The sequence below is a fragment of the Dermochelys coriacea genome, chromosome 11, assembly GCF_009764565.3.
Source record: "Dermochelys coriacea isolate rDerCor1 chromosome 11, rDerCor1.pri.v4, whole genome shotgun sequence".
Taxonomy (NCBI): Eukaryota; Metazoa; Chordata; order Testudines; family Dermochelyidae; genus Dermochelys; species Dermochelys coriacea.
In genome coordinates this window covers 12,830,919-12,850,751 of record NC_050078.2, presented here as the reverse complement: position 1 = coordinate 12,850,751, position 19,833 = coordinate 12,830,919, and the positions used below count along the sequence as shown (strand labels likewise).

General features: G+C 44.8%; 2 protein-coding genes across 4 annotated transcripts in view; one reads left to right on the top strand and one right to left on the bottom strand.

Annotated features, from left to right (window-relative positions):
• The window catches only part of ITGB5 (integrin subunit beta 5), a 129,664-nt gene extending 128,862 nt beyond the window's left edge, over positions 1-802 (top strand). Inside the window, exon 15 of the mRNA XM_038422629.2 lies at positions 190-802. Within this exon, the coding sequence (XP_038278557.1) occupies positions 190-285 (96 nt within the window). The 3' untranslated portion in view covers positions 286-802. The remainder of the gene's footprint in view (positions 1-189) is intronic.
• A 9,141-nt stretch (positions 803-9,943) lies between these two features.
• UMPS (uridine monophosphate synthetase) lies at positions 9,944-17,843 on the bottom strand. 3 transcript variants are annotated; one of them, XR_006277881.1, is made up of 7 exons: positions 17,358-17,591; positions 15,350-15,503; positions 13,978-14,646; positions 13,234-13,409; positions 12,519-12,633; positions 12,092-12,245; positions 10,390-10,435 (listed from the first exon to the last, which is right to left on the bottom strand). XR_006277881.1 is itself a non-coding variant. In XM_038422630.2 (6 exons), exons 1-6 carry the CDS (start codon positions 17,508-17,510, stop codon positions 10,254-10,256), a joined length of 1,449 nt encoding a protein of 482 aa, XP_038278558.1. In that variant the 5' UTR covers positions 17,511-17,843; the 3' UTR covers positions 9,944-10,253. The 3 variants fall into 3 exon arrangements, 2 of the variants coding, with proteins under 2 accessions (XP_038278558.1, XP_038278560.1); XM_038422630.2 differs by lacking the exon at positions 12,092-12,245 and having other exon boundaries at positions 9,944-10,435; positions 17,358-17,843; XM_038422632.2 differs by lacking the exons at positions 12,092-12,245; positions 12,519-12,633 and having other exon boundaries at positions 9,944-10,435.
• Positions 17,844-19,833: the final 1,990 nt, after the last annotated feature.

Sequence of the window (19,833 nt, the reverse complement as noted above, 5' to 3'; positions counted from 1 at the left end):
AATTAGATGGAACACAGGTGCAGTCTGCTACCAGGTTTCCTGTGAAGACAGCACAGCAACCCAGTTTCTGTTTGTGTTTGAATAACACATTCCTGAGGAAGCCAAATGTAGCTAGATCTCTGAGCAAATGTGGATACATAGCAGTGTTACTGTCACTCATATGCTTTTCTGTTTGACTTTTTTTTTTAGGCATCCAATCCTCTTTACCGAAAGCCTATCTCTACGCATAGCTTAGATTTCACATTCAACAAGCTAAGCAAGTCCTATAATGGCACAATTGATTGACTGCATATTGGAAATCTGACGCAGCCGGAACTGAAGTGCTGTGGACAATTGCTTGACTTTGTTCCTGTTTCCTGAACTGAAGCTGGAATCCTTTTCAGTGGAGAATACCTTTAAAGCAAGACTGATCCTTGACAGAAGGCTGTTATTTGCACAGTAAAGACAAGTGGCTCAGCAGGGCATGTGCTGTATGATTCCTGGACACAAAGACATGCTCCTGGGCTCATTGCTGGTGCTCATCGACTCTGAGAGGTGCGGAACTCTTCATACCCCAGCTTTTTGGATACCTTAAACCCTCCAGCTCAGCAAAACAAGTGCCATATTGCTGCTTCAGACATACGCACCCGGTAGAAGAAGTGACTAGGCCAAATTCAGGGGACACCGTGCCATTGCAAGTCTTTAGGGGAAATTAGCTTGAAGCGGGAGGTGTTGGAAGCAGTTGTGTAAAAAAACTAGGATCCGGGTGTTCTGCAGTCTTGAAAATCTTTTTTTTATATTAAAAAAATAAACCTGTTCTGCACATGTGATGCTATCAGTTGCCGTCTCCAGTGGTTCCCTGGCATTCCATACAGCAAATGCATTTTGGGAGGCTACTGCTTTTAACTCTTGTACGCACAAATGGATCCGGTTTTTGACCCTTATCAGCAGAGGTTATACATTTAAAAAAGTGAAAGCAAAAAAGCAATTGCAGCCATGGCGACTGCTGACAATGTCCCGTGTCGGCTTAGCGCAGGGCTTTCAACTGGTGTGTGTGGGACACAAAGCGTTGTCAGTGTTGAAACCAGCCCTAGCCTTCCCGTATGCTAAATGGAAGGGGCATCTGGGGGGATCTGATGGAAAAGGTGGTTTGAGTATGGAAAGGTTCTTTGTCCTGTGTTATGCAGGAGTTCAAATGCTGGTGATCGTACATGGTCCCTTCTGGTCTTAAAACTTACGACCTAAGCGGCTGGGCCCTGTGGCTAGAACAGCTGGGTACTTATAAGCAGTCTTCTTTCACGAGTACTGGGTAATGGCCTGTGCTTTTGGTACCAAATAGCTGATGTTTTTAAGAGACTGACGCTTCCTGTCCATGGCCATACCACAGGGTTTAAGCTATTCTACATGACTGCTGTAATGTTGGCCCAATGTGAATGCTGCCGCAGGCCTTGGGCGGAGGAAAATACCTTCAAGACAGTACAGCTGCCACTGTTCCGGTCTGTGTGGCTGACTTCGTCACTTTGCCCTGAGCAGCTCATGCGAGCTAGTCAATGGCAGCAAATGTGCCAGGAAAAAGCACAAACAAATGATTTTCATCGCTTTTCCCTCTGGAAATGGGTCATGGTCCCAGACATCCCATTTTGATTTTTTTCCCCTGCCTATGTAAACAGCAGCACTTATTTTCTCATCATACACAACTCACCTTCAGGCTGTTTTCGGCCCCCTCCCCCATGCTCTAATGGAAATGCTGAAGGACCCGGAGAGACACTACTAAAAATAGCTGAGCAGGGATTGCTGCAACTCTGCAAATTGCAGCCTGTCAGCATCAGTGGAAGCTGTGGTTGCAGAGATCTTCCTGAACGAATCATTTCTGAGAACCAAGCAGCAGGGAGTCAGGAGAGGAGGTGGGTCCACGCCTGTGGCCGGGGGGGGGGGGGGCAAAGAAGGGGAACAGTTTTCTGTGATAATTTGGAGGGAGATGGCTGTACGAATTGTGGTAATATTACAGAGTTGCTCATATGAAAATGCTGTATCACGAACGTATGGGTATCTAGCATGTCATGCCAGTATGTACCTGGGTAGCTAGCCCAAGCTGCCACTCATGCCGCCATGGCCAGAGTGCTATTTTCAGGCACTAGCTCAAGGGCCACAACCATGTGTATGTTGGTCCATGCTGGGAATTCCACCTACCAGCAGCTGTGTAGCCAAAGTGCCAGGGGACGTCTGAAAGGTCAACACTGCACCCAGGGGCTAGGCAGCCAGAGAGCAACAGATGTCAGCTCTCAGGCAGGAGACAGCACGTGCTATATAGGACCCCCCCAAGCCTGGTGCAGTGACGAACCTCTCTTCAAGCTCCGGAAGGCTTAAAACACCCAGGGCTGCAGAGGCTCGGCTTCCTCTCATCGCGGTCTAGCAGCAACAGAAATGATGCCATTTTTCTGCATAGGAGGGGGCAGGGTTTGGCACGACTCCTTGTGCAGCAGGTCAGAGGGGACCGGTGGCTGTGTGGCACCTACAGCACAGTGACTTTGGGGCAATGGCACACGAGGGTAGCCATCCTGTAAAGATCAGCTGACGTTCCAGAGGGCACCTCTGCCCTGATGTGCTGAGCTTCAGCGACTTCCCAGTTGAAATCTCGGCAGAGCTCCCCCCCCCCAACACGTGTAACCCTTCCTGGCTTTTTTCATTCGTCCTCAAGAAGGCAATAAAATGACATCACTCCAATTTTCTTGCCCTTTGCAGATTACTTTTAAGTTGGGTCGTCTCACAATTCATTTGTGATTCAATTTTAGTTGTAAGGCAGAACCTGAAACAAAACATTGCCAGGAAGCTGCGCTAGTCTGCCACTGGGCCGATTGTGTGGGATGCAGCTTGCTGGATGCTTCCAAAAAGGACTGGGCAAACTTTTTGGCCCGAGGGCCACATCGAGGTTGCGAAATGGTATGGAGGGCTGGGTAGGGAAGGCTGTGCCTCCTCAAAGAGCCTGGCCCCTGCACCCTCCCCCTGACTGCCCCCAGAACCCCTGACCGATCCAACCCCCCCCCCAACCGCCCCCTGGGACCCCACCCCTCCATCCAACCCCCTCTGCTCCCTGGCCTCTGACTGCCCCGATCCCTATCCACACACCCCCGCCCAGCTTCCGGGAGCTCAAGGGCTGGGCAGGACGGTCCCGAGGGCCGTAGTTTGCCCACTTCTGGTTTAGAAGCCGGATTGGTCACTGCTGGAAGGTGCCTGCCAAATGACGGCTAAGGGCTCTGCTCCAGCCCTTTCCTCTACCTGAGGCGGTCAGTAGCATAGTGCCCTCTGCCGGGGTCTCCTAACACGGCTGTGTGAGATCAGTCCATGGTGCTTTTTTGGATAGTCGTGAGGGTATAAACCTCTGGGGTTAGGATAGACCATGTGGCTTGTGGGGTTATTTTCTGCTGCCCGCCAGCTCCCCGCAGCCCCGCCCAGCGTTTACCTGCCCTGTCCCTTGCTGCTCCAGGAAGCAGCCAGGACCTGGGGAAGTGGGGACACAGGGGGTCTGTGTGTTGCCCTGGCCGCGCCTCAAGGTACCGCCCCCGAAGCTCCCATTGGCCGTGGTTCCCCAAACCCCTCCTGCAGCCGAACCCCCTGTCACAACCCTCCTGCAACCCGACCCCCCCCCCGCCCTGAACCCCTTGCTGCACCTGGACCCCCTGCTGCATCCCCTCCTGCACCCCAACCCCTGCTGCCACACCCCCTCCTGCACCCCAACCCCCCTTTCCTGAGCTCCCTGCTGCACTCCCTGGGGGCGGGGGGGGGACCGAGTTGGGGTGGAGCTTCTGGGGGGGGGCAGGGAAGGAGTGGAGTTGGAGGCAAGGCCAGGGCAGTGAGGGAAAAGGGCCTGGGCAAGAGGAGGGGTGGGGGGGTCCATCAGTGTTGTGTTGCAGCCATCAGGCGAATGTACTGGCCTTCATGGTCATTTGAATTTGAGACCCCTGGGATAGACGCTGGCTTTGTAGCTACTCTGCTACCACGTGCGCGCGCGCGCATTCACACACACTAGCTCATAGTAAATGTGTTTGCAGGAACGGTTTGCGCGAGTAGTGGAATGGTTTTAAGGCCGGGGTTTCTGCTGTGCTTTTGCTGATTCTTGATTCTTCAGCATCTTTGAGTAATGTTCGCTACAGCGAGCACAAAACCTCTTACACCTGACCGCTGCGCCACTTAGTTCAGGGTGGCAGAAGTGACACTTTGGTTGCTTCAAGTGACTGGTATGAAACGTCTATTAACATAGGAGGAAACTACTCTGATCTTGTGGTTGGACCATCCAGCTTGCACCAAGGAAACCAGGGCTCTGCTTTTGGTTCTGCCACAGCCTTCATCTTGGCCTGAGCCCATTAATTTAATCGCTCTGGCGCAGTTCCTCAAAGCCTGCATGCTTAGGCATTTCTTCACTCAGCACTGGAACACCTAACCCCCTGTGGGCTGCTGGGTAAAATCTCCAGCTCAGCTAGGCTCTCCATACAATGCTCGATCACAGACCTAAGAGTGGCTATACTTCAACAAATAAGCTTCAAAAACAGACTCCAACGAGAGACTGCTGAATTGGAATTAATTTGCAAACTGGATACAATTAACTTAGGCTTGAATAGAGACTGGGAATGGATGAGTCATTACACAAAGTAAAACTATTTCCCCATGGTATTTCTCCCTCCCACCCCACTCCCCACTGTTCCTCTGATATTCTTGTTAACTGTTAAAACTGTAAAACTGTTCCGGATCCGATGAAGTGAGCTGTAGCTCACGAAAGCTTATGCTCTAATAAATTTGTTAGTCTCTAAGGTGCCACAAGTACTCCTTTTCTTTTTGCGAATACAGACTAACACGGCTGCTACTCTGAAACTTGTTAACTGCTGGAATTAGCCTACCTTGCTTGTCACCATGAAAGGTTTTCCTTCTTTCCCCCCCCTGCTCCTGGTGATGGCTTATCTTAAGTGATCGCTCTCCTTACAGTGTGTATGATAAACCCATTGTTTCATGTTCTCTGTGTGTGTGTATATAAATCTCTCCTCTGTTTTTTCCACCAAATGCATCCGATGAAGTGAGCTGTAGCTCACGAAAGCTTATGCTCTAATAAATTGGTTAGTCTCTAAGGTGCCACAAGTACTCCTTTTCTTCATACAATGCATGAGGGAGTTAGAACGAGATCCTCGGAAGCCAGCAATTTAGGCAGCTCCCTGGTCAGCTACTGAGGAGTGAAATGCTGAAGAGGGGCTTTGGCACCTAAGCAGCTGACCTGGTGCACCTACCAGCTCTGCTGGCGAGAGCAAGATCTCCCGCTACTGGGCCCACTCAGCCCTGAACTCTCTCACTATTAGTCAGCTTTTGCTTAGATCATTATACAGACCTAGCATGTACATCCCATGGGAATCAATAGCTGAGCCCAATACAGTATTTCCAAGTTAAAAGAAAGGGGAATAAAAGTAAACAGTTAACTAGTGATTAAGACCATCCCTTTGCTATGCGAGTGCAAGGTCAAGCCATGGGAATGATGCATAATGCCTGTTTGTGGTTATGCAGCCTGACCACAACTCACATTCCTGCATGAAAACTAAGGAGGAAAATAACTCTCATGTCATGGAAAAATGTCAGTTCAGGTCTGGCCAAACTGGAGCCACCATGACATTACAACAGCCATCTTCTGCTTGTGGAGCTCATAGCATAGACAAGGGATGCTTTTTTTGGGGGGGGGGGAGGGAATGGAGTGGGGTTTGGGTGTTCAGAAGTGGATTCTGGTCTACATCATTATGGGCAATCAGAAAACCCATCACCTTGCATTTCATTCACTCATTTTCATGTTCCTAACAGTGGCATGCTTTGGATAAGGCTGTGAAACCTCCCGGTTTTTTATATTCAGTTGATGCTAATCACAGCGGTAGAGTGCAAAAAAATCTAAATACATAACAGCTTCAACAATATTGTAATATCCACCCTCAAGCAGGGACGAGAGACACCCCCTCCACCCCAAAGGCTGTGGGACGGAGGAAGATGGCACATCTTTCTAATAAATAGCTTTTCTGTGGGGGGTTCCTCCCCCGCCACACACACACAATAACTATAGTAGCTGAGCACCTCCCCTTCTTTATCATCACTTTTCTTTGAGCTAGGGCAATGCTATTAGCCTAATTTTACACATGAGGAACTCAGACTCGGACGAGCCTAAAGATTCACTCAGCTACCTATTGGGCTTTTCAAGGAAAGGGGAGTTAGGTGCCTGAGGATTTGGGCCGAGGCACTAAATGTATAGTAAATCCCACCGACATTTACAAAACCACTTAGTTTCCTCATCCTGTACACGCCTACAGTTGCCCCAGTGAGCCTGCACAAAGCCACCTAAGTCCTGCCACCGCCCCGACCCCTACTGAGCTGTCAGAAGTCTAGCTCATACCTAAGGCCTGGTGGGAGTCGCGCAGTAGAATGTCCCATGCTTATCTCACCTGTGGAGCCTGATCCAGGAGGCATGCTCTACTTGTACAAAAGATGGGCCACAATACCTAATAGCTAGCCCACTGACCTGGGCAGTGGGAAACCCAGATTTGATTGACTCCCCACGCTGCTTGCTCTGATCCTCAATCTCCAACCTGTGACCTTCTTTCTAACTGAGTCACCCTTAACTTTTAAACTTTCATTTGTTGTGTTCTGGTAACTAGGCTGTGACACTTGCCTCTGTGGCGATGGCTATAAACAGTTGTACTCACACAGCAGCTTTTTTCCGTACACTGAACCGTAGGTTAAACATGTTTATGCCTTCCCATCCTCCACACCGCTAGCGTGGGTTGGTAGCATTTCCTTCTGGGACAAGTTGGCCCTGTTGCCCCAGGTGGGTCTAGCATAGCTGGAGGGATGGAGCTGAACATAGGGTACTGCACAATCAGGTGGCAAACTAATAAGACAACTGGGGTTCTGCCACGACTGTGTATGAAAACCATTAGAAGAAAACCTAGAAAACTCCCCTTTCCTTGAAAAGCTAGCGCAGGCTGCTTTCAAGGGTAGCTGTTTTACCACTGGTCCTGAGAAAGCATTAACCACAATGGGTGCAGCTCAAGCCATGTCAAGAGTCAACTGTGTATCTGAAACTGATTAAACAGTCTAGACAGTTTCGGGTCAAGTCCTTCCAAAATGGAATCCACATCCCCAGAGTCAATGGCCTCCCAAAACAAGATTCCAGTCAAGCCTCCTGAGGGTATTTCACATTCCTTTGGTGCAAACTCTTACCTAATCTCAAGAATGTTTGTTGTTGCTCTTGTAATACTCATGCCAATGAACATGGTCATTGGGGATCAATGAATATAATTACATTTGAAATGCTACTTGGCTCATTTCCTAGGATGCTGAATACAGAACTAGGAGTAAATTTCATCTTGCCTAAACCCACTCAGTGTCTGCATCAGAAGCATATCACTTAACGAGTGTCATGTTATATAGGGAAAGTACCATCGCTGAACAATGTGCAGCTAACCAAGTATTAGTTGCCATCATTAGTGCTTTATAGCATGTACAATGATGAAGGGCTAAGAACAATTATTCATTATTGTAATTCACAATGAAAAATATGGAACTTCCCTTCTATTTCACTATAAATGGAGTTTCACTGTAGATATGGATTTCATAAACTATAAAGAAAAGGAGTACTTGTGGCACCTTAGAGACTAACAAATTTATTAGAGCATAAGCTTTCATGAGCTACAGCTCACTGCATCCAACGAAGTGAGCTGTAGCTCACGAAAGCTTATGCTCTAATAAATTTGTTAGTCTCTAAAGTGCCACAAGTACTCCTTTTCTTTTTGCGAATACAGACTAACACGGCTGCTACTCTGAAAAGTCTTTGTAGTTCATTCCCCAGCCTGATCAACTTCATATATTATGATGCAAATGAGTTTTTTAAATTGTGACCTAGTTCCCATGTTACAAATGCAGTTCTGACCAACCACGGGAACTACGCGTCATGGAATGTAAACAGGAGGGACATGCAAAAGAAATTAACATTATGCCTAATCCGAAGTGGATTTCATCCATTTCAAGTGCCTGAAAGAAAATGATTGTTCTCTGAGATTAGAGCTGCACATGCTTGTTTGCTGGAACAGTCTTGATTATAAAGACCATATGGGGCAGTGCAGGCAGGAGTGATAATTTGGTCTTGTTTACTAAGTGAAATGTTTTGGATGTCATCAGGGTGAACTGAAGCGCTGAAGTATAAATTGTACAATAGAATGAATGCTGCTCATTAATGAAGGGCTGTGAACAATTCTGAGCAAATTAAAAAAAAAATCAATACCCTCACTTGTTTCAACAAAAAAAGAAATAGTGCCACGTTCTAGGATACAGGCACTTGCTAAAAAAAAAAAAAAAATAAATGGATACTAGGATCACTCTCTCCAACAGTCACCACTATTCGATTCCAGAGATATGTCACCTTTTGATAGAGCTAATTAACTCGTTGTAAACAGTGGGCTTAAGCCAGAGTCTTAGTTGCTGGTTCAAGGTCTTTAAGACCCATCCAGTAAATAATAGCCTGGCTTAGGTAACAATGGAGGTCACAAAATTCATTAATCTCCCTGCACTGCAATAGCAGAGACTGAGACTGTTCTATCAGGCAGGACTGAATCACCACTTAAGACAAATATAGTGCTCAAGATAATTCATATAAATCCCTGCAACTCTCAATCATGGGATCAGCTTCAGTGCAGTGAGAGTATTACACTTTTGTTGAAAAACAGATTGCTTCTCATGAGAAACAGCAACAATACATGCTTATGATGAAATCTATTAGCTAAAATGGTACTGTGGCTTCTAAAAGCTCACAAGGGAGTCACAGTTCCCTCTGGTGGAAGAAATGGGAAACGGTAATAGTTTTAGCAGAGAAGGGTAAAGTATAAGACCATGCATCAGGCAAGTTTATTTCTGCTTAGCTACCACTTAGAACAGGCAGCAGAGATTTAAGAATGTCCTGTGACCTTCTTAAAAAAAACAAAGAAAGAAAGTCTTAGTATTACTATCTTTAGCAATAAACTGGAGATCAAGAACTCACTGTGAAAGCCATGCAGCTAATACTTTGCACAAGAGATGATGGATTGATCAAGTTGCACTGGTGAGACAGGCCATAGAAGCTCTTCAGCTTTGCTAGGAAAAGTCCAGCTCAATGAGAAAGGTACTCTCAGCTTAAGGTACTTATGTTATATACATGCTTTAATTCTTATTTTGATGTAGCTTATTATAAGTAGTAACTCGGAATTCCAGTTATTTATACTCTTGCTTTTCTTGATCCAAACGATGAAAACCCAATTTAGTTTCACTCTGAAGTACATTTTGGTGCAAATTTAAGGTGACTCCATCTCTTTAACCAACACCCATCAGACATATTTTTACATCCTTTAAATAAAACTCTCAAATGGTGAAAAAATATGGAAAAGTACTAAAGATTTTTCATAAAAATAACCAGCCTACTAGAAATTCAACAGTGGTATAACCTCAGGACTTTGTTCTTTTGCCTCTCATTAATAGACCCACCAAGCCCCACTGCAAATCAGTTTCACCCTGGGTTAACTAATAGCTACAGCTGTAATTTTGTCATAGCAAATTTGGAGAGGAACCATGGTATCAATAATTGATACCAGTCACAACAGCAGTTAGAAATATACCAGAAAGGGGCAGTAATTGAAAGTTAAAGGCCTAAGTTTATCGTACCCTGAGTTTTTAGTTCAAGATATTTTCCCTCTTTTGTAAATACTATGTATATACAAACTCGCATTTAAAGGAGAGTCAATTCAAATGTTTATTAAGTAACAGATTCAGACTGGTTTGTGCTCCCTACAAAGTTGTGTTGTCCCATTCAATGTAGCGAATGGTCAGCTTTGTTGTACAGTATTGAAAAAGCTCCACCTGCACTGTTTCCATATCTAAAGGAAATACCAGACGGCAGTAATAACCCGCAAGTACCACCTGGAGTGTTTTCGTTTATTATTTTCCAAAGTAACAGACTAGAGGACCAGTTAGAAGTAAGACTAAAGTTGGGCGGTGATTTTTGGTTTCACAGTCTCACATGCAAAGAAACAATGGTCACAATTAATGTGATTTAGCCTTTACACATTACTAAAAAACTTAGTCATTGGCAGATTTTACGTAAAGCAAAATATTCAGTTGAGTTCAGAGTAGATGACAACCTAACCAATGGGGAGAAACATCCTCCTAATTACTCCGGCTTCTTCTAGAATGCATTGGGTTAGTTTGTTCACTGGAATCCTAGGCTCGAATTAGTCTTGTGTATGAACAGCAAGTCTGCTTAAATAACTCTCCCATGCTGCCTTCCTGTACATCTCTGCTTCCTCTGGACGATTTGATGCAGACAAGATGCCACGTCCCACAATAATGACATCTGAGCCTCTTTTGCTAATAACTTCCTGTGGATGTAAGTACTTCTGTCCAAGGTTATCACCTGAAACACACAACATATATGCTACATCATTTTTCTGATTTGTAATAAGTAATGCCACCTCCTAGAAGTTCTAAAACAGACATTAGGACTCAAGAGGAGCCACAAGCTTGAGTTCTTAACACCTCAGACTTGATGCATTTTTATGAGATTGCTTTGAATGCTCAGTTAAATATCATTCACACAGAATTCAATATCCAGGGTCTCATTTTTCATTCTCTACCATATGAAGTAGTTAGCCAAAGTCCCTGGCAGGATTATTGGGAATTGTGTTGCATATGATTGGATTGCTGCTTACATACATATCTTACACAGCGTGTCTGATTTATAGAACTTGACTGCTAGCAAAATAGTCTCTCAACTAAACAATTTTCTGCATTCAAATGAAGATGTGATTTTGCTTTTGTATACCTGAAGCAGCTACTGATAAAAGGAAAGCATCTCACTGAAACAGTTTTGGGAAATGCATTACTTACTCAACGTAAGACTTCTGATTCTTTTGTATTCAATTCTATTAAATAAAGGTGGCTAGAAAGCTGGCTAGATCATCAGGCCAACGGGTAGTGATCAATGGCTCCATGTCTAGTTGGCAGCCGGTATCAAGTGGAGTGCCCGAAGGGTTGGTCCTGGGGCCGGTTTTGTTCAATATCTTCATTAATGATCTGGAAATGGTGTGGACTGCACCCTCAGCAAGTTTGCAGATGACACTAAACTGGGAGGAGAGGTAGATACGCTGGAGGGTAGGGATAGGATACAGAGAGACCTAGACAAATTAGAGGATTGGGCCAAAAGAAATCTGATGAGGTTCAACAACGACAAGTGCAGAGTCCAGAGACGGAAGAATCCCATGCACCGCTACAGACTAAGGACCGAGCGGCTAGGCAGCAGTTCTGCAAAAGAGGACCTAGGGATTACAGTGGACGAGAAGCTGGATATGAGTCAACAGTGTGCCCTTGTTGACAAGAAGGCCAATGGCATTTTGGGATGTATAAGTAGGGGCATTGGCAGCAGATCGAGGGACGTAATCGTTCCCCTCTATTTGACATTGGTGAGGCCTCATCTGGAGGCCTGTGTCCCGTTTTGGGCCCCACACTTCAAGGAGGATATGGAAAAACTGGAAAATGTCCAGCGGAGGACAACAAAACTGATTAGGGGACTGGAACACATGACTTCTGAGGAGAGGTTGAGGGAACTGGGATTGTTTAGTCTGCAGAAGAGAAGAATGATGGGGGATTTGATAGCTGCTTTCAACTACCTGGAAGGGGGTTCCAAAGAGGATGGATCTAGACTGTTCTCAGTGGTAGCAGATGACAGAACAAGGAGTAATGGTCTCAAGTTGCAGTGGAGGAGGTTTAGGTTGGATATTAGGAAAAACTTTTTCACTAGGAAGGTGTGAAGCACTGGAAAGCGTTACCTAGGGAGGTGGTGGAATCTCCTTCCTTAGAAGTTTTTAAGGTCAGGCTTGACAAAGCCCTGGCTGGTATGATTTAGTTGGGGATTGGTCCTGCTTTGAGCAGGGGGTTGGACTAGATGACCTTCTGAGGTCCCTTCCAACCCGGATATTCTATGATGATTCTATGAAATAAAAATGTTAATATGTTATGGTTAGGATTTTTCATTGTTTGCATTTAGTTATGCTTTTTGACTGTGTTCACTTACACATTTGCATTTGCAGTCTAATGATAGCACATTTAACACGTTGTTCACGTTCTCAGGAGCTGCGCACTCCACTGCACGCAAAACTTGAGGTAACAAGAAGCCTAGCAAAAAGGCTGCCTAGCTTACTGTTCTCCTTCCGGAAGTTTCCAGAGATCTGCAGGAGAAAGTATTGAGGGCTGTTGTTTCTAGGCACATACGCTCTCATACTTGTATCCAAGTATCCACACCTATTAGATGAGATGCACTGCATATGCACAATACTATTTTCATGGGATAACAACCAGTTTTTCCCCCTTCAAAATAGATAGTTACATTAGAGACAGCTGCAAAAAAATTACACTATAAACATTCTATTATTTAAAAGTCACTTCTGAAATGATCGTGAAAAACTGAATTACAAATTCTACCTCCCCAGGGGTGTTTTTACCTCCAGCTTGCATCTGGACCCCCGGAGTCAAGTGAAGAAATTCTGGTTTGTTACTAACTCTGGAACCAGAAATGAATCCAAAAACAAAATCTGAGTTTTCTTCAGCCATTTGTATCTAAATATAACAAAAACCAAAGAACAACGTTTATAAATTCCCATGCTTAAAACTAAACCTGACCACTGAATTGTCTCAAGCCCTGCCATGTGCATGCTTCATGTTTTTTCTGACAGTGTAAGTTGCCAGAGAGAAATCAGCTTTTTGCAGTGTTTCAATCCATGTCAAAGCTTCACTACTTAAGAAATAATCACACACCATGCAGAACTGACAGCTCCTTATTAGAGCCTAGATGTAACTAGAAGATATATAATAGAAGACTGGACATTAAACAGGGAATGTAAAACAAAAGCTAACAGGATGTGATTGCTAAGGAAAGTAGTAAAGAGCAAACACACTTTTGCAGTGGTCACCATGATAGTTCAAAACAAGTCAGTAACAGACTGGTGATACTACATTGAAGCTGTGGGCAACCTCTTAAGATTTGAAAGACTACAAGTTTATTGTCTTTAAAGCACTGCAGAGAAATCTGGTAACTAGTACCTGTACTTGAAAAGCTCTTTGTAAATGCAGGCTATGATGTTATGAAGTGCACACAACCAACCTCCATTGCCAAAGCAATCTGGAAGTCTTCCAAGCAAAACAGAAATTCCAACTTACTGCAGATTTTGTGTAGTCACCAGTGGCAAGTGACCCTTGAGAACTCATCTCAGCAATCAAAAGACAGCCTCGCTGTGAAGGAAGCCCTACTTCTTTCAGCCCTTTCACAACTCCAGAGCCTGGAACCACATGGGCATTAACTATATCTGCCCAGGAAGCTATTTTGAATATACCACCTGAGAAGAAAGGAACAGAGAAGCACATATTTTCAGTTAAGTACCACTACGAATTTATCCTCAAGCAGGAAATGTGTTTTAACGAAGACAGAGCACACTAAGCAGTGCACATTTTTAAGATGTTTTAACTACTGCAGTTTCTGGTGGCTGCATGTACAATCTGATTGAACAACCTGTAAACTGCCTAAACACAACCGGCCATTGTCTCTAAATCATATTTTTCACAAAACCGGTAAGGTTTTGTCTTCATTGTCTGGAGAGGTGTTTATCAAGACCTAGAGCCTATTGTCACTAGTATTACCTTTCAGGGCAACATGCAACAAAATAATGAGAAAGAAAACAAAACAAAACAAAACAGATTCAGGTGATGAAGGCTCTACACAGATATTGTCATAGCTTAAATGAAGAGGTTCAGACAAACAAAATCAAGCATGCACAGGTAAATGGTATTTTAAAAATCAATATAGGTATCATCATCATATCTTTGCACTAAAGGGAATCACATTATATTTAGCAGGCAAAGGTATTGGCAGAAAAGTCACAATAAACTAAGATTGCAAATAATCACCTTGATACTGATGTTTCACAGTGTTTCCAATGTCTGCAAACTTGCGGTCTTCGAATATCAGGTACTCATGTTGGTCTGCAAGTGCTCGCAACTCCTTTATTACCTCTTGGGTGAAATCATTCAGGATATCTATGTGAGTTTTTAAGATACAAATGCTGGGGCCTAGAGTGGCAGCCAGCTGTAGAAGTTCTTTGGAGTCTGTGACATCAGCAGCGAGGCATAAGTTAGTTTGTTTCTTCTCCATGAGCTTGAGAAGTCGCGCTGCAACAGGATGGATTCCAGGTAGCTGAGCACGAGCGCTAAAGCTCATTTCTTTGCCCATTTGTTTGATAGGAGCAGCATCATTTTGCTCTGCTGGTTTGAAGACACTCTCCAGAATGAATTTCTTCACCTTTTCAACCATCTCAGAGTCAACTTTTTGCTGCTGCTGGAGAATCTCTAGCATTGTGGACAAGGTGCACACAGAATGTAGGCAAATCCCTCGTTCTTCTAACCGTTGCTTTCCTCCCTGCTCTCTATCCAGCAGCACTATGGCATCAGTGACTTTTAATCCTTCTTTCTGAAGAGCCTCTACAGTTTCCAAGATACTAGATCCACTTGTGACCACATCCTCAATGATCAAACAGGTTTCTCCTGGATTAATGATGCCTTCCACCAGACGCTTAGTACCTTTAAATCAATAAAGGCACAATCCACTGAATCACCAGTTTAAAAAAATTAACATAAAAGTGACTTGACCTTCCTGAGTAGATAAAATACTCCTTTATACCCCAGGAAGTTGTGTGGTTTATTCGTATTTGCAAAACAACTTGAGATCTTTACAATTTATTTGCTCGTACAAGCACCAGCACACACATTCTACTATTCCTTGGGTGAAAGGCATTAAAGAGCAGCAAATTATTGTGAATGAAACCAGTACTAAACCCATAAAATTGATCTCTTCTGCAGCTATTTGCAATGGCATGAAAATTATCTGCACCACTGAGACATTGTTTAATATATTTACCAATATCCTAGTTCTACACCCAACAAGAAACAGTTTAACACCCCACTGCAGAAATTATGGAGACTACTGAATCCCTGGCACCTTTCCTCATAACCAGTAAAAGGGCACAAGCTCATGCAACACCTGTTAGGGGGATGCAACAAAAGGCACTTGCTCTAGGAGAACCAGGAGCAATGAGTGTAGTGATGAGATAGTGTTATACATTTTGGGGGGCAGGAGAGTGGGAATTTTTTTCCCTTCAATTGGAGAGATGGTCTTCCATTGGAACACAAGGAATGCAAGTCAAAAACTATCTAAAGTACATTCACAAGCAAATCTTTCAACCAGAAAACACAATTTAACTTTAATTAACTTGAATCATTTTACCGTAGTTTTTTGCTTCCTTCCTCCGTATAAGCATTGGGATCTGGTTGGACGAGCAGATAATTGTAGCCAAAGGCAACGCTGTGTATGGAACACCACACACTGAGTCATACCTGATCCTTGCATTTTTTGCTGTTTGGAACAGGAGATCTGCAATCTAAAAATACATCATATTTTTAAGCAGTACTAAATTAAACTACAAGCATATATCACCCATAGAAGCAATTTCAGATATTCCTGACTGATTGGTGTATGGTCAGAAGCTACTTCCTCAGAAGTTTGTAAGCAATATTCTGCCAGTACTATTTGTACCCTGATAGCTCCAAACACATTTTGGGTGCTATCAAAATAGATTAAGATTAAACTCTTTGGGGGGAAGGATTAGCTAAGAAAAATGTCTGGTGACTTCATTCATGGAATTAGTGGTCAGTGACCAGTTATTCAAGGAGTCACACAAATCATGCTCTCCACTGGAATTTTTTTTTTTTTTTTGCATTGTCACCATTCCTTTAGCCAGCAAGTCATCTCTTCTTTTAAATTTATTCTCACCTTCTTTTTCTCACTGTGAACTACTGACAATCACAAGGATACTACCTAAAAATAAAAAGTGGGATGTGGGGCTGTATTCTGTACAGGCTGGGGGACTGGGTATTTATAATAGACCATTTCAATATATTACGTTAGTTTGAAAATGGTAGTGTTAACAGGACTAGAACAGTGGCCAAAATAAATAAATAAATAAATAAAATAAAATAAAATTGAAAGATATTGTTTATCCTATATTACAGATTCATGCTTGTAGTACTGTTTTTATACACACAAAGAGAAAGAAAATCAGCATGTTTTCCAGTCTTGCCACAACGAGTAGTACATTTTTTTCAATAAAGCAAAGCCTCACTGTATTTTCCACCGAATGCATCCGATGAAGTGAGCTGTAGCTCACGAAAGCTTATGCTCAAATAAATTTGTTAGTCTCTAAGGTGCCACAAGTCCTCCTTTTCTTTTTGCAAAGCCTCAGTTATTCAAAACAGACAACTAACTTGAATTGCTGGTTAGCTGAAGGTCAGATATTCATCAATATTTACAGGTTTCAGAGTAGCAGCCGTGTTAGTCTGTATTTGCAAAAAGAAAAGGAGGACTTGTGGCACCTTAGAGACTAACACATTTATTTGACAGGGTTCAGAGTAGCAGCCGTGTTAGTCTGTATTCACAAAAAGAAAAGAATGTAAATGTAAAGTACTCCTTTACATTTATTTGAGCATCAGCTTCCGTGAGCTACAGCTCACTTCGTCGGATGCATTCAGTGAATGCATCCAATGAAGTGGGCTGTAGCTCACGAAAGCTGATGCTCAAATAAATTTGTTAATCAATATTTACTGCACTCCAGCCAGAGGATGAAAGGAGGATCATAAACTAACTGAGCCACTGGCTATCCCAAGGTCAGGAGGCTGAAGAGGAGAGCTACAAGGTGCAATAAATACTTATGTACAGAAACCAGGAGGTCTGGCTCCTGCTTCATTTCCGGATAAAGCTCTCTGCCCTCTGCCGCCTTCTGGATAAAAGACGTGAAAGAAAAGCGATTTGCCCCGCACCTCAATACGAATCAATGGGCTTTGACTTTTGCCTGCAAAACGCCTCCGCAGCGCATCCGGGTGCGGCGAGCTCCTCCTTGGCAGGGGAGCGAACGCTTTTAAATAGCGCCAAGCTGACACCACCGACCGGGACGGCTGCGCAGGCTGCTCTGCGGCGAGCGAGCATGGCGTGCAGGCGGGGCAGCCGCTCAAGGAACCGGGACGGAAGGGGCTACGGGCGCAGCACTTTCCCAGATACGCCCAGGCACCAGTCTCCAGGCTGCTTTGCTCAAAAGCAGAGCAGGGCCCGCCGACCGGGCAGGACCGGACCCCCGCCCCCGCCCCCGCCCCCACAGGGGCCACTCCCCGCAGCTGGAGAGCCCGCGGGCCGCCGCCGCAGGAGGCCCCACCGCACCATCCCCCCTCCCCCGGCCACGTACCTGGTTGAGGAGGGGCGGGTGGGAGACGATGGCCCGTAGGTCGACGTAGACGGGGGAGGCGAGGCCGCTCTTGAGCACGAAGTCCCCGAAGCGCAAGGCCTGGGCCCGGTGCAGCCCGGACACCAGCCGCTCCAGGGAGCCCGTCTCCACCATGCTCCCTCCGGGCCCGCGCGCCCTCCCGCTCTCCCGGCCGGCGCCCGCTGATGACGTAACAGAGAGCGAGCCGCGGGCCTCGCAACGGCGGGGAAAAAAAGGGCCCTGCCACCTTCCTCGGCTTGCACCGCGGCGGTGTGCGCATGCGCTGTGTCAGCCGGCGGGCTGATTCCGGGCCGGGCGGCTCGGGTTCCCGCCAGGACCTATCGCGCTCGGTGGGGTGGGTGCAGCGCCACGAAGATCTTCGTCCCGGCCTCCGTAGCCAGCCCCTCGCATGGGCTGAGGGGTCTCGGGGGCTCCCCATCCAGCCCCCCGGAGACAGGGGGGCCCATGGCGGTGTGTGCCCCGGCCGCACGTGGCTCGTCGGGCACCCGCCCTCGCCTCCCTGGGTCCTGCCTCGGGGCTCAATCAATACCCGGCCCTTAGCTTTAAACGGGAAGCGGAGGGCTGGGGGGGCTCCTCTCTCCAGGCGTTTAGGGCAGGGGTCACCTCCTCCAGCTTTTCTCTGCCCCGAGCCGGGCCTGTTGTTTCTTCGACTAAAAGCAGAAGTTCCCCCCTATCACCTGACTCCAGGAGCAGGGGCTTTAAGAAACACCCCAAATGCCGCAAGACATGATAAAATCTAAAGTGTTGACAACACCGTGGCTGACAGGAGCCTTTCTTCGGGCTGGCAAGGGGGCTAGCCTGTGGCCGTGATGGCCTCTTGCCCCCTTAGCAGAGAGCCTCCTCTTGGTATCTGCAGGGAGAGCGAGGGGACATTTCCAAGTGGTGCTTGGTCTTTTACTGGATGGGGAGAGGATGCTCGAAGAGCAGCGCAGCTTCAAACAGTCACGGCCGGAGATCCGCTCCACCTGCTGAACCGTGTAGCAAATAAAGAAAAAGCAGTTCTATCCTGTATTTTATATACACTAGGCAAGAGCTGGGTGAAATCTTAGGACCAATAGTTTACTTGCTGAAAAATGCAGTTTGGGATCGAATGAAACTATATTTGCAATTTGCAAATCGTTTCAGCTGGAAAGAAAAAAGTCAAAACATGTCATTTCAACATACTAAAAACAAAAAAAAAGTTTTGATTTTTAAATGTTTCCTTCATGAAATGTGACTAGATTTATTTTAAAAAGGTAAAATACCCCACCCCCACCAAATTATTTTGCATCAAAACATGTTTGACCCAACTTGATTTTAAGTTTTTGTTTTTTCACTTCAGCAAGAACCACTGCTTCTAGTTCTTTGTTGGGTTGATCCAAAATGAACTTTTGGGGGGATTTTCCAATTTGACTACTGAACTACAAAAGCAATTGTTTGCTCAACTCTGTGTAAGACCTAGCACATTATTGGGTGATACCTTCAATGTTTGAGTTCCCTTTGGATATCAAGTCAGAAGGGGTGTATTAAGTAAAGTAGCTGATGTGTTTTAGCGTCTTAAGGCTCTACAGAATCCAGAGTTTGTGAAGTAAAACTGACTCATTTACTCTGAACAATTGTCTTTACTCAAAAAACCCAGAAACTGCATCTTTAATATACTGTATTTATAGGAACACAATGAAAGAAGATGTACATTTTGAAGCTTCTGTAGATAACATACTGTAGCATAGTAATATTAACATGTGACAGCAGCTAACCACTTTACAATGTTACACGAGTGATTGGACTTTCAAATAAATATTTACAAACTTACCTTTACAAAACCACATTCTGTGTATACAAAATGAAATTTGTAATAAAACAGAACATATACTTAAGGCAGACCAGCAGGACACTGAAATTAAGGCTGTGGAATTAGTTTGCACCTTGAAAATGCTGCACTCCTAGCAGTTTTTTTTTTTTTTTGCTCCTCTTTCAGTTGATTGTTGCAAAGATTGAAAAGCATCAGTATATTTTAACTCTCACTGAAATTTCTTTCTTTAAAAAAAAAAACACAACAAAAGCAGTCTGTGCCTTTGCCTTCCTTATGGTATCAGTGGAAGGCATATCTGGTTTTATTGACCTCACGGGCAGAGTAGTTTTGAATAGTTTGGTAGAAAGAGAAGTAAAAGCACCAGCATTGAAAGTTGGACATGGGGTTGAAATATGGCTTAAGTGACTAGAGAAGATGTTTGTTTTACTAGCTTCATATTGAAAGACCACAATTACAGCAAATATTCAGAATCCTGACAGTATGGTAACATTCATCAATATACAGATTCCAGAATAGGAATTCATCACTTGATGGCAGTGTGCAATCAGCCTTGTAAAATAGGATTATATTTTGTTCCCCTCAGAAAAGTCCCATCTTCTGATGGAACACAAAAGAATGAACTGAATAGTAAATCTGAGTCCTGTG

Coding starts and splice junctions, on each gene's coding strand:
- UMPS (XM_038422630.2), bottom strand. CDS start 17,510: ATGGTGGAGACGGGCTCCCTGGAGCGGCTGGTGTCCGGGCTGCACCGG. Junction 15,504..17,357: donor ACCCGCCCCTCCTCAACCAG/GTACGTGGCCGG, acceptor ATGTATTTTTAG/ATTGCAGATCTCCTGTTCCA. Junction 13,410..13,977: donor TGTGAAACATCAGTATCAAG/GTGATTATTTGC, acceptor CTTTCTTCTCAG/GTGGTATATTCAAAATAGCT.